We start from the raw sequence: 14,205 nt of genomic DNA, 5'->3' as shown, positions 1-14,205 counted from the left end.
TCTGCAGCAACAAGGTGTGTGGATTTTACGACTAATTAAGATGTCATATTTATAGAGACATTGCTGTTGGGTTTTTCCAAATGTACTTGACTTGACACTCAGTGCCATGGGGTGTGTTGTATCAGGAAGACTTTGGCAAATCACCTTCAAAATGTGTGTGTGTGTGTGTGTGTGTGTGTGTGTGTGTGGTGTGTGTGTGTGTGTGTAAACAGCGCTTCCAGTAAGAGAGTTTTTGAGTGAACTGGATTGTCTCTGAATGTGAAAATGTGTGATTGAATGTGAATCTATACAGCCAGAAATATCAACAAATTTGGCAAAATATTTACTCCAGTATCAAATTAGCGGATCCTTTGTTTAATTAACATGTTTATCGACTCTAATAGTGACGTTTGAAGTAGTTGCTGTTGTTCCCTCAGGATATGCAAGGTGGTCATTAGAGCAGCCTTTTCATCATTGTGTTGATGGAGTGATGGAAGAGAGCATGTTTAATGGTGTTATCTCTTGTTAACCTGTTAGGTCTTTGATAAGTTGAACTCAGGTGCTTGCTGTTCATCAGTACTTCACTTCACACTCATACACTTAAACACATGCCTGAGAGTTGTGTAGTCTCACACTGTTTGCCGTAAAACAGCTCTGAAGGAACAGTTGTGTTCAGGGTCTTGCTGAAGGGAAACCACAGCCACAGCTGTTTTAGAGCGGAGAGAGTATTTCTGTATCATTTCTTCTAAGCAGATTTCTCAGTTGGGTATCTAGTCGAGTGTCGTTCAGGTCATAAGACCATCTCCCTTAACGTTTAACCCCAAGCTTAACTGAAGTTATCAACCACTGAGAAAGAATGCGTCTTTAGATAAGAAAAATCTACTTTCAGTTTCCATCGCCCCTCATGACGCATCCATCCTGATGTTATTTGTAACTTAAGACAAAGTGCGTTGCTGTAGTATGTGGTCGTATTGTAGCACAGTTGGAAGTCAGACTCAAGATCTGTTTAAACCTATTTCCGGAAATGTTGCAGTTTTGGTTATTCCTCTGTCTTTTTTTCTTGAAAGACAGTCTGTGACCTTTGCTTTGACACTTGTTGCCACAGACAGTATTCTACGCTGTGTTTTAGTTACCTTGGCTCGATGCAGGTGGCTTCTCTTTATTGACATGTCTTCAGTTTTGCTGTAACTCAACACATGCATGTCACATTATAAGCAGTTCTCTTTATGCACTGTACATTCAGCGAGGTGCAGTGATTTAATGGGATCACCATGTCAACATTAACATGCCATGAGATGTTCTGCCATTCTTTATTCAGGATGTTAGTTCATCTAACACTGCTTGCTAAGAGACAAGCAGTTCACCACCAGCTTTGATGTCTGAATACAAACAGTGTCAGCTGTGTTTGTCAACCTCTCATATCCTAAACACTTGTCAGAGTGAGAGAGATGCTTTTTCTTAAAGCTTGTGATTTGCATATCCTCTTTATAAAGTAGACAGCCTATAGCCTATAATAAATTGCCAGCGGCTTTGTTTTGGAGCATACTTTTCATAGTGCCATTAATCAGCACACCTTGATTTACATACACTGTTTTCATATCATTTAATCCGAAGAACTGAAGCGACTTCTTTATCACATACATGATGCTTTCCTTTATTAGATCACTTCCAGTTATCTTAATTCATTCACCAACTACTTACGTCAAGAGTAGTCATGCTAATGTCAGCTTTGGAAGCCAGGGGACAGTCTGAAGGACAAAATGGGTAATTTGACCCATATACTGTAACTGTTCCACAAACAGATCAGTGTTTTCTGATCTGCCTCTTCAAAGGTTAAATGAAGTTCACCTAGAAGTTGTTCAACTAAAACTACTTGGTGGAGGTTAGGAAAAGATCACCTTTATGGTCAAAATAAACCAACGCTGGTAACATTTTATGACTGTCTGAGGTGGAAAAGTGTGTGCACTGATAAAGAGAGGTTTAGCAAAATATTCACGTAAACAGATTTTTGAATAAGTGATGACACTGCAGGTCTGTGTCGCACTTTTTTATCTTCTTGCACTGTCTTCAGAATATATAACAGTTATTTATGGGAAAACACATTGGTTTTGTTTTGTTTTTTGCTGATTTCTGGAAAATTGCTTATGAATTGCACATTTAGATTCAAACTTCCCATTCAACAACAAACAAATCCAGTCTTAGCTGAAATGCTCATAGTAGAGAAAATGAGCAACAGCACAGGTGATGAACATGTTATCGTTGTTTTTTTTGGCTTTCAGACAGAGGCAAACAAGATTGCATCGTGTCTACTTTATGCCCTTGGAAAAGTCAAAGACTGTGTGTCAGAGGTCAGCTCTGTGACACAAATTCTAGCCCCCCTGCTGCAGCTCAGATGGATATAAGCCCGTTTTCCACATGCCTGCCTCTGCAGCTGTGCATGCTCATATCTGGGTTACACAGAAGGGTTTTTCCTCTTTTCCACAAAGAGAAAATATGCCATGATTACTCAAAAAAAAAAAAAACAGCTGAAAAGGCTAAAAAAGGAGATAAAAAAAGTTTCCAAGAATTGATTCCACCTGGTCAATTGAGCTATATAGTGGCAGCATGGTGAACCATGTGGTAGAGTAAGGGGTAATTATATTGGTATGGCTTTGTGCAACTGCCAGTAGCATCGACCTTGGTGGTTTTCTTTTACGTAGAGACACATTGAGGCTGTCAGAGCCTTAAACTGCTATTCAGAGACAGCAGGTTATATACAGAATATACATCCAGTGAGTATAATACATCAGTCTTTTAGTTTCAGCTGAGAGGCTTTGCTTTTCCATCATTTTTGGCCTGCAATACAAGGTTGTATGTGTGTACATGTGTACGGTTCTTATGTGTGTTGTAAATGCTTGTATGTGGACTGTATTATCCTGGGTTACAACTCAGCTCTCACAATGCTCAGTTTAACATGATCCGTCTCAACCAGCTCAAGTCTCTTTTTGTCTTTAGTGGACAAAACTGGTCTTTCTGCAGATTTTGAAACAATGGTGTGGATCAGTGCGTGGGCTCATGTCTGCCAGTGAATTGTGACGTCTGGAAAGAGTTGAGAATTTGATTTTCTCTCTTCCTTTCCCCATTGCTTCTTGGCTGCCTGTAATGCTCTGCGGTGGTTTTTAAAAGCCTTGAAGTCAGGTTGCTGATCAGCAGAAACTGAGGACCAGAAAAGCTGAGTAACAAGAGACAGAAGTAGCCTCTGTTGTGTCTGCTACTGCATGTTTCAGGATACACAAAGATCTTAAACTGAACCCAGTCGCAGGTTAATGAAAGTTTGTCCATCATGACGTCATGAAATTGTTACATAAATCGTGGCGCTCTCTCACAGTCTGAACATCAGGTGCTGAGAGAGAGTGCATATTTGAGTGTAATCTTTATTGAATGAAAAAGAAGCTCTTGGCATCAGGTCCAGGTGTTTCTGCCCCTCTCCAATGTTTTCTCCTTTCACCCTGTGAAAACATTCTTTCATATTTTGAATGTCTGATGGATGGGGCAAATATTAATACATTCCTGCATGTAGTGGAGAGAACTGTGTATCAGATGATCTGTCAATGTGACAGGGCAAAGGACATATAGACTCGCTTTTGACAGGCATTTTACCTAATAGAGTCTCTCTCTCTCTCTCTCTCTCTCTCTCTCTCTGTCTCTCTCTCACACACACACACACACACACACACACACAGCTGATAAAAAACTTACTTTTTAACCACATCTCCCTCTCAAGGACAGATTGAACACAAAGGGCTCTTTTATTCCAGGCCAAATAGCCTAATGGAGTCACTGTTGTAGTCCCTTTTCATGAATATGCCCTTGTTGCTGAGGAAAATATGTGTCATTGATATGCCTCTCATGTAATCAATTAGTGCTTTTAGACATGAACATGACAACATGAGGAAAAACCCCAAAATGGCTAAACTTGGTCATTAAGATGATGGTGTTGAATATCTTAAAGGCACAGTTTGGCTTTTGGGGTTTGTTTTAAAGTCAGAGCAAAGACAGACAAACTCATGGAGGCATTTTTCATCTCTCTGCTACAAGTATAGAGATTGAAAGTAGGGAAAGAGAACTTTTAACTTCTCCAAGGCTTTATGTCTTGTTTGACAAAGCTATAAGCAGTAACAGAAGAGGTAGTCAAGCTGCAGTCCAGTAGCTGGGAAGTGCAGATGTGTTTTTTTTAAGGAGATTTTGTGTGTTGAATAGAATAGTTGGATATCCTGTCAAGATGCAATGACATGCGCCAAGACGCCACCACTGTGTGAAATCAACAATGATTTCTAACAACAACAAACGCAACACTTCACTCTGTTGTGTACATACTTAAAGCTACTCTTATCAATATTTCTATATTAAAAATAGGTCAAATGGTGCAATGTAAAAGGCTCACTGTGATGAAGTCACAAAATTGTGAAATGGCAACAAAATCTTCTGTGTCTTTCTTCTGTGTTGTTCTTCAAAGCTAATTTCTTGAATAACACCCTCAGGCCTACATACATTAATGTCTGTTTGTGCCCCGCCTCATTCTGTAAAACACCATACATTTAACCCCAATCAATGTCAAGTGCGTCATCAAGACACAGCAGTGACTGAAGGCATGCCTCCCATCAGCATGAAGCTGTTGACTTCTCACTGTTGACCGCTTGCCTTTGGCTCTGACATCTCAAGAGAAAATTGTGTTGAATCTGGTTGAATGCATTTTAAAGGTACTCTAGAGCTTTCTTAGAAGTGGTTGTTTACAGCCTGTGATTTTGTGTAGGGAGATGGTATCAGACCTCAGGAAGTCAGTTGGCTAACGCCTTGGTGTTTACACTGAGAAGTCCATCTTGGGCCTCTGTGACCCATTTCTGTGATTGTAGCTTACGCTGTCCAAAAAATAGAAAATGATGAATTTACACATTTAAACATTGCTCTCAACTTAGTATAACTAAAGTGTGTTGAGCTGACATCATTTTAAATGTCAGCAGTTCTTCTCTTCTGGCAGCTGATTGTTTAACTGTTGCATGTTTGCTTTAAGGTGTTACAAATTGAAATGACAGAAACGTTGTGTTTTCAATCAGAGAGAGAGTCAGGGAGAATATTGAATGTCACTTCCAAAAACATACAGTATTGTTTCAGCAGGTATTAATTAGAAATAATAATTTACACAGCTGCCAGTGTTTCTGAATTTAATGTCAGCAGAATATTTTCATTTGGTTTAATGTAGAATAATATGAAAGATTGTATTTCTCAAGTTCTGCTTATTTTTGTCTCAATTTCCTTTTTGTTTTAGCTTTCCAGAATGATTTGTTTTGTTTTATCATGCAATCATGGATAAATTATTTAGCTAATTTCTGTTCCATTTGGCTGTGTGGCAAGTGTGTTTTCACGGGACAATCCTCAATGCAACCAATGCATTTCTTTGAGTATAGTGTTCCTCATAGTTCACAGCCTAACAACAGTACTGGAGAGTTGTACGCAGGACAGGACAACATCATTCTTTGAAAATAATGATGCATGCCCTGTCCTCTTAGCACAGTCCACAGTTACAGGAAATAGCTGACAGCAGGAATGCTCCCTCTCTCTCCTCATCTGTCTCTATAGGACTCAGATCCACTACTGGTTGGCTGGCTTCTTCATACAACAACTTCCTGTAAACAAGTCATGCTGCCAAGCACCCTCCCATCCTCCACCTCTGATCTCTAGGGATCTCCATTTGACCTCCTTTTGCACCAGAATAATCACTTTGAGCCCTCTTGAAAGGGTCATCGCTGCATTTCAAAAAGTGGTTTTAGCTAACTGCTGGTCTAATTTGAGATCAAGTCCAGGAAATGTTTATTATCTGCTGTTTGGACTTGGACTACATAGATTATGTTAAATGAAACTGATCCACAGACCAAAAGTCATGCATCTGTGAGAGCATGCTTCAAGCAAATGCTTGTTTGAACTGAGCCTTTAATGAGACTATTACCGGTGCTGATTTTACACTTTACCTTTGCCTGTAGTTAATAAAGTATCTGCAGCCACCTGAAGGCAGCCTCAGAAATAAACATGTGCTGAAGTGCAGTGCCAGACACACGATGATCCATTGTGGTGACCTTGATTAAATCATGCACAACAAACACACACAGGTAGCTGCAAAATAACATTAATGTCTCTGCACACATCAAACTGGTCGATTATAACTCTGTGTTCTCCTGGTTTATGTGTTACAAAACCACCAACAGGGTAGCAGCCACATGAAGAATGGCTTTCTTTCCAAATTTCCTGTTTGGCTATGATTCAAATGTGGATCAGGACCTTCTTTAAATACTGTCAGTTGAGCTGTTTTAGGGGCAACAATTTATTTCTGTGTTGTTTGATGTGGAAATAGACATTTATTTTAAAGTGGAGGAATAGCTGTGCCTGAAGCACTGGAGTTTCTCTGGCACGACATTGCCTACATGCTGTGCTAGTTATGCCACTTGCTTTTGGTTTGTTGAAATTCATCTGCAATGTTTGCACTGAAGATTCAACATGGCATCTGTGGGCAGTGGGATACTTTGTTGGATTTTTTATTAGCTTTCTTTATGAAATGTTGTCAAGGGCAATAACTGCCCTTGTACTCTACTCTCAGGTTAATCTGGGATTGAAAAAAGTAAAAATTGGTGTCAAGTCAAGCTAATATTGACTATAGGGTTATTGTACTTTATTAAGTCCATCATTTCCTATAAAAATCATCCTATTGTTATTGTTGGAACCTGTGTTCACCCTTTTATGCCAGAGTTAAGCAGAGTCTGACCAACATTAAACCCAGGTGGTGAGCAGAGCTGCAAAGCCAAGTCAAGAAACATGAGTTGACCTGTTCTCACTGATCCCAATTCTGTCTTGGGTCCTGGCTGTGGCCTTACAGGAATGTTAGCCATCTTGTTTTTTGATGTGGTTCTGGATTAAAGTCCATGTTCATGAGAGGATTGGGCCTTTTGTGAGTCTACTAAGTCTAATGCCATTTCAAATTTTAGTGATATCCTTAATTCACAGTCTAAATTCCTAATGACGCTCAACAAACCCAAACGTCCGTAGAAGAGTTTCAGTTTGCAGTATGAGTTCATGTTTCATTTTGTTTATTGAAATGTGTGGAATGCTGCAGCTTTTTGAATGCTTCACATCCTTATGTTTGTCCATCAGGTGAGTGGGCGGTTTGCAGACAAACATGACTGCCAACAAGAGTTCGAAGGCTGTGCCTCGTGCAGGAGGAGGTAAAGCTCCCCGGGACGTCCCCGACAGGTCAGTGACATCTGGGACAGGGGTGGGCTGGTTAATGTGCACTTCCTGTCATATCACATGATTTCTGAGGATCCATCTGACTGGATGTTTCGTTCTTTTCATTTGAATGAGAAACAAGCGCCGTACTTATCAGTTCATTCATTCTCAACCATCATCCCTGGTAGATTTTCTTCTTTTTTTTTCTTTTTTTTTTCACTTTACATGATTGTCAGTCATGATAAGGCTTCCAAAGCTTTTGCAAGTATGATCCTGTATCCTGGACAAGGGCCCCATCCAACTCTGAATTGTGTGAGAAGTGAGCTGAAGCTTGTGTTAGCATGTTGAGAGCTGACAATGTCCTGCTGGGAGAGAAAAACAAACTTTGGGAATGATATGTGATATCTAGACTATTCATTCTTACAGTTTATCATCCTGTCAAACGTCTTTCTCTGACCAGAAAGTCTTCTTAAGAACAGGCAGACTGGTAAGAAAATATTTTGTCTCATCTCACATGCAGTAGTTAAACATGATCATTGTACTTGACAGGTGTGAAATGTAGTCTGTGTTCACACTGTTACACCACCTTGTGATGGTCTGATGGCTGATTATTGATAGCACTAGTGCTGCTTTCGGTGTTGAAATATGCACCAATTCTACTATTTGACTGGCAGTGTTGCTTCTTCATTCCTTCCTCATTTACTGATGCTGATATGGCAGCAAAACATAAAGTAACCTGTGGCAGCTGGTTTCTGTTAATTGCTTGTGGTGTAAATTAGGTCTACTGGAAGTGGCAAACCACACAAATAATAATAATGTTAACATTAGGATGTAGATAAATGGCGTTCATTTGCTGGTAAATGTGCATGTTTTACCACAGAGCTGTCAAATGTTCACTATTCCCAAGGTAAACGTGGTGAATTAAAATGTGAGGAACACACTAAACACAGTAGCAGAAAGCTCTCGCACCCTGCTGGGTGCATTCCTCTAACGTGATAATGTGTGCATTTAACCTTAGCCTCTGTTGATGAATTTAATTGTCATTGTGGTAGAGCCTTATGAACAGCTTGCTGTCCTCATGGGATCATGTTACCCTAGATTTTTAAACATCATATTTAAAGCTCATGAGGCAAAGATGGCTTGCAGCTCCATGTTTTAACAGATGGAGAGAAATTAGATGTGTTGGATAGTGATACAAAATGCATTCCCCCAAACTATGAACTCAACCAGAGACCAGTTTCTATGACAAATTACACCGAAACTGTGTAGCCACACATGCCAACATGCAGCAACATGGTGGGAAAGAAACAGCACAAAGCAAAACAAAAAAACTGGGGGTGTGCTCCGTTCTTGTTCTGTGATCTTCTGTGAGGGAATCATTGACAATTTACTAAATACAGGATCTTGCCTGCCAATTGTCTGATGTACTTTGAATGAACGTCACAAGTAACTACAAAAGCAATCCAGCGAGGTGTTTTGGCAACACAAAACATACTGACAAGTCTGTGACTAGTGTTTTATACATCCAGAAATGCTCATTCACTGACTTTCTTATTTACTGATACGTAAGCAAATAAAACCTCCAAAACTCCAAAGACGACTTTTATGTATGATATTGCATAAACGAGTGACAGAGAAAAAGTGCTGATGGATGACAAAGTTTACAAATGTTGAACTACAACTGTAGAAGTGCTGTTTGTGTGAGCAGTCTGCTCCCTCCATCCTGGTCAGTAACAGGAAGTGGCCTGTGGTTAGCATGCCCTGGAAGCCTGAGTGAAAGCCAGAGGCCAGGTTGTGACTGGCATCCAGCTCTTTGTACAGTACTGTATGTGTGGCCGGCCCAGCTGAAGCTGACTAAACTGGGCTTATTTTTACAAGCATGATCCAGACCACCAGGGCCCTCTTTAAGTCCCCAAACCCTAAATAGACAAAAATTCTGCACATATTTGCTTTTTGTGTCTAATCAGGAGGTCTTCGTACTGCAGTCTAAATTTTATTTTACAGCATGAGGAGTAATCCTAGCTAAATCAGGCCATAATATTCTAAAATCCATCGTATTTGGTGGCTGATTTTACTTTTGCAGTTGATTAAATCTGCTGTTGTGTAAATAGATCAAGTACAGTGTGGTAATGAGATGTACAAACAAAATATACAAACAAAGATACAAAGTACACAAAAACTAAATAATATATAACTAAACAAACATATATGCAATTCACTTTATTTGAATAATGTCACCATGTCATGGATTATAGACCTACAAGTAAGGAAATCTAAATAAAATCAGTCTACAAGACTTCAGTCAAATGTGCATTTCAGACTAAAGACATAACAGTAAGCAATGCACTTACTATCAATATAAAATGAAACCTAGATGCAGTTTCTCTGAAACATTCACACACGACAACATGAAGCCAGTCTGAATCTTTTCTTCCATATCATCGCGTTATTGCTTGTTTACTGTCACATTGGTGGAGTCATGGTCGAGGGTGGAGACGGCGCTGAATCCTCCCCGTGTCTCAATTGTGAAATCAGAAAAAATATAAAAACCCACCAAACCAGAGAGCAAAGATTTAAACTGAGTGATTAACTCAATAAACTGTACTGTCACTGGCATTAGAATTACATTACTGAATGTTTTGTCTGGTTGCTACTAAAACATTCCCATTGATATTTAGATTCAGAGACACTGCTCCCTCTCTGGCTTCCTGCATTAGCCGTGCTCCTTGGCAGAAGTTTAGTTAGGAGTTTTACCAGAAGGAACCAGAAGGATTTTAATTTGCCAGACGAGTTCTAATAGCTCCCTGCTGAACCACTGCAACATGTCATGTGCTGGACTGCTGACTAATATCAGAGTGTGCTCAAAAAGTTTTTTCTTCATGAAGCCATTTGGCCAGTTTGACTTATTGTAGGGTTTCAAATATGAAAGTCTGATTGATATTTCACCTGAGGCTGGAATTTATCTTTATTTAACTCTTTTCAACCTCAAATTAGTGAGTGAGTAAGGTAATAATCAGAGCTCAATTTATTCATAGCATAGGAAAGAAGTCTGCTGATGTTTGATGCAAACCTAAATTACGTACATGCATTATTTTCTCATGAAAATATAGTATATAGCCTTTTGTGAAGTAGCTATCGTAACTCTAGAAACGAATGAAGAAGTCTTTGTTATGTGATTTAGGGGTAAGTCCCTTATTTAGCATTTAATAGTTTACAAACATTGAATAAATTGTTTATAACACACTATAATGTAGTTGTAAGCAGATATTTAGTATTATTAATCAATTATTTATCAACAGCTATAACTGGTATAAACAGATAATGAATGACAATATAGTAAATGTAATAATATAGAATATGTCTTTTGTTAACAAATACTTTACATTAATAAGCACTTAAAAATGTCCTTATATCTGCTTACAACTACATTATAGTGTTTATTAAATGTTATTATACTGCTAAGAACTACAGTATCCTTGTTATATAATAATTTTCACAGTTCATATATAGCGTTTTGTGTTGAAAATCTGTTCATTGGACTTCAGAATATTACAAACCAGCAGTAAAAATCTCCAGACATGAGTCGTCGTCTCGGGTTCTCATATTTCTTCAAGGGAAAGTAAGATGAGATGCATCCATCATGCTTGCAGCTTGCAGGTCCCTAGCTGTAGTAAAAGTCTCCCCACCCTGCAGCAGGAGGAATGAAACCAGGGAAGGGCAAATAGGTGTGAGGCGAGATCTGTCCCAACCTGCATTTGTTGGATCACAGTCCGCAGCCCTCAGCTTCCTCCTCCCATAACGCTTGTTATTCTAACCATGGCTGTGACATCAGATCTCCCAGCGCTTCACTTTCGCAAGACATAGTCTGCTTCCAAGTCATGACAAGGTTCCTGAAAGACTATGATCAGTAAGGTGTCACGGATTTACAGGGAAAGTTTGTCTCTCTGTGGAAATCTTTAAGGAGGTGAGCACCGTGAGAAAGTGTGTGTGTGTGTGTGGGTGTGTGTGTGTGTGTGTGTGTGGTGAACGATGGTACAGTCAGCAGTGACACGACTGTAGCACCAAGTATCACTTAGCTGCTGGGATCAGAAAAGGCTTTTAGGACCAGAGAGGAACAGTGAGACTTTTACAGGTAAGGCCGCTGTAATAAATCTTGCTTGTCATGCTGCTTTCTGTGTGAGGTCCACTGTGATTCTCCTCAAGTTATTTTGATTATGTGGAAAAATCCACAGTGGCATTTTAATGTAGTCTGTATTTCCTTTGGCCTTTACTTTAATCCCATGCTGCCAAAGACAGAATACTTTCCTGTGGTTATTCTAAATAAGTGTCTCAGGTTTTCAGTCTGTCTTTGATCTTGGAAATGAATTCAGAATTTTCAGCTGATTTTTTACAGTTTTCTTCCATCTGTTCCACATCCAGTTACTTTTCATGCTGCGGGGTTGAGTGGATTCTTTGGCAGCTTCTATGATTTGTCTCTTTTAATTTGTTAAGACCTGTCAGGCTGAAATTTTCCCCCGACAAACCTTTAAATGTTTACAATGTTTGTTCACACCTTTCTTTTGTCTTGTTTCAGGTGCCGGTCTACATCGCCGTGTCCTGTTCTCTCTGCCAGTCAGGGGCAGAGCCAGCAGCCTCTCCTCAGCGACAGTGAGAACTCGGGGAAGCAGAGCAGGTACGTCAGGACTGACGGCAGGTTCCTGGTACGTGCTGGCTGGAGCAGCAAGACCGCCAGCCTGTTCAGCAGTGCATCTCTCGTAGGTGACACTGACTCCCAAGGCCGTCTCACCAAGTCAAAGAGCATCAGCTGCCTGGACAATAGGCTCTCCATTTATAAGCCCCCAGCTCAAACCAAGCAGGAAAGTCAGGGCATCCAGGAGCAGAAGGAGAAACAAGGGGATCTCTCCCCAGGAGATGGACTTAATGGTAGGCCCCTGAGTTGGAGCACGCTCTCTCTGGGACCTTCCTCTAACCAAAGCCACAAGCGCACCCTCTCTCTCACCCGCTCAGTAGCAGGTGTCCCCCCCGCCACAATCCGCAAAAAGATCTCAGAATGGGAGTGCAGAAGGGTGGCTCTGCCTAGGATGAGCTTGTGTCTGGATAAAAGAGGAGGAGAGCGTGTAGGGGGCAGCGAGGGCTGCCCCAGCCTGCTCTCTTCTCCCTGTAGCGAGAAAACTTTTGACTTTAAGGGGGTTCGCAGGATGAGCACAGCTTTCTCGGAATGCTCCTATACAGAGACAGAGGAGGAGGAAGGAGTGTCAGACAAAGACGCCGTAGGTCGATTCCAGAAAAGGATAGGCAAGTCAGAGTCCTCGGGAACATTTGTACGTTCCTTCTCTGCTCGGAAGGAGACGTCCGCAGTCCTCAACAGGATACAAAAGATAGAACAAGCCCTGAAGGAGAATCCCAGTGCATCCCCTCCACGTTACCTGAGTAATTGCTATGCTCCTGACAAGAGAAGACAAAAGTCTTTTGTGATAGGTGACGACTTGGACAGCACATGCACCAGTAAGCGCAGCAGCATTTGCTCAGTCGCCACTGAACCAGATGCTGTTATGGTGTCTGATAAGCTCTCTAAACTCAGACAAAGGTTTAGTGTGAGCTCGGCCAGGTCTGAGAGCCCAGAACCCCCCAGCCAACAGACTTCTGTCGGCACACCAGTCAACCCCTTACCTAAACCCAAACGCACTTTTGAGTACGACGCCAAAGGGGACCAGAAGGGCACATTGCCAGCCAATGGACTACCTCCAAACAGAGCCTCGGAGTCTCCCCCGCCTCTGCCCTCGACCCCTGCACCCAGCATAACACGAACAGTGAAGGCCGAGGGGAGCACACCAATGAGACTCCAGGACAGGTGAGAATATCAGTGTGCTTAAGTTCTCTCCTTTAACTGGGATGAAAATACATAATACTGTTGGACGTCAGCTCAAGCATTGTGAGCTGTATCAGTTTGTTTCCTGTATTCTTAGACAATAAAACACACATTTGTGTCATATCTGTTGACTCCCCCTCTCTAGTAAACAGTTTGTAGAGGAGATGCTACTACATAATGCAATCTACAACCTAGCTTTTCTTGTAAAGCTTGTGTGTTGGGGATGAACTGATCCAATACATTGCATCTGTACTGGCGCTGATAATGACCTAATTAAGTGGATCAGGTTTTGGTCTGAGATGAGGTATCGGAAACTGTGTCAGGAGAGAAAAAGTTGGATTGGTGCATCACTATTGGGTGTTGTGTTTGCTTTTTTGGTGTGGTAGTTTAATAAGTAACTGATCAGTGTGTCTGGTTGTGGTGGAGCGATCCACTCTGGTTCTCCCAAGTTTGTTTTTAGTTAGGATTTGAAGTGGAGTTTCCCAAAAGACCATTGAAGGATAATAATATTTTTTACTTCAGATAAAGAACGTGATGTTCTTGTTACCCCAGCTTTCCTCATTTGATCAAATTGAATAAATCCATCATAGGTTTATCATGAGGTAAAAAGCAGCTCATTCTAGAAATAACTGATTTATTGTACAAACGGTTTGAAATGTCAGATTCTCTCTGGAAATTTATTTCGGTCCATAAAAAGATTTGGCAATTTAAATTCACTCAGCACACACCAGTAAATCTACCGTTCTTCTTACTCAAAAAGAAGTTCACTCATACTTTGCTTGTAACTGAAGACACTCTACATTCTCCAACTCTCTTTAAACTAGCAGAAATGAATATCCTATAGAAACCAGTGAAATCCAACACTGGATCATTTGTTGCATAATATTAGAGTCTTGGATACTGCCGTCTGCACTTGTTTTGATTCTTAACTTATAGCTCTCAGGATCGTCCTTGGTCTTTTTAGTGGGAGGGAGGGTGGGGCCTCTCCAGAGCGTCCCTATGTAAAATGGGGATGAAATCCTTAAACGTTCATCCGTTGGACTCTGTGTTTAACATTCCTGTGGCTCTAGCAATTTCAGACCAAGCTTAAAAAGCCACAAGCT

The 14,205-nt window shown here is 40.7% G+C and overlaps 1 protein-coding gene across 4 annotated transcripts in view; it reads left to right on the top strand.

Annotated features, from left to right (window-relative positions):
- Positions 1-14,205, top strand: part of dennd2b (DENN domain containing 2B) — a 45,916-nt gene that overhangs the window by 7,254 nt on the left and 24,457 nt on the right. For 3 of the 4 annotated variants that reach the window (XM_070929044.1, XM_070929262.1, XM_070929116.1), the window contains exons 2-3: positions 7,159-7,257; positions 11,807-13,084. In XM_070929044.1, coding sequence (XP_070785145.1) covers positions 7,184-7,257; positions 11,807-13,084 — 1,352 coding nt within the window. In that variant the 5' untranslated portion in view covers positions 7,159-7,183. The remainder of the gene's footprint in view (positions 1-7,158; positions 7,258-11,806; positions 13,085-14,205) is intronic. The other variant, XM_070929186.1, reaches the window with a different exon arrangement.

This window comes from Enoplosus armatus, chromosome 1, assembly GCF_043641665.1.
Source record: "Enoplosus armatus isolate fEnoArm2 chromosome 1, fEnoArm2.hap1, whole genome shotgun sequence".
Taxonomy (NCBI): Eukaryota; Metazoa; Chordata; class Actinopteri; order Centrarchiformes; family Enoplosidae; genus Enoplosus; species Enoplosus armatus.
Note: the sequence above shows the minus strand (reverse complement) of the source record. Positions and strands in the feature narration are given on the sequence as shown.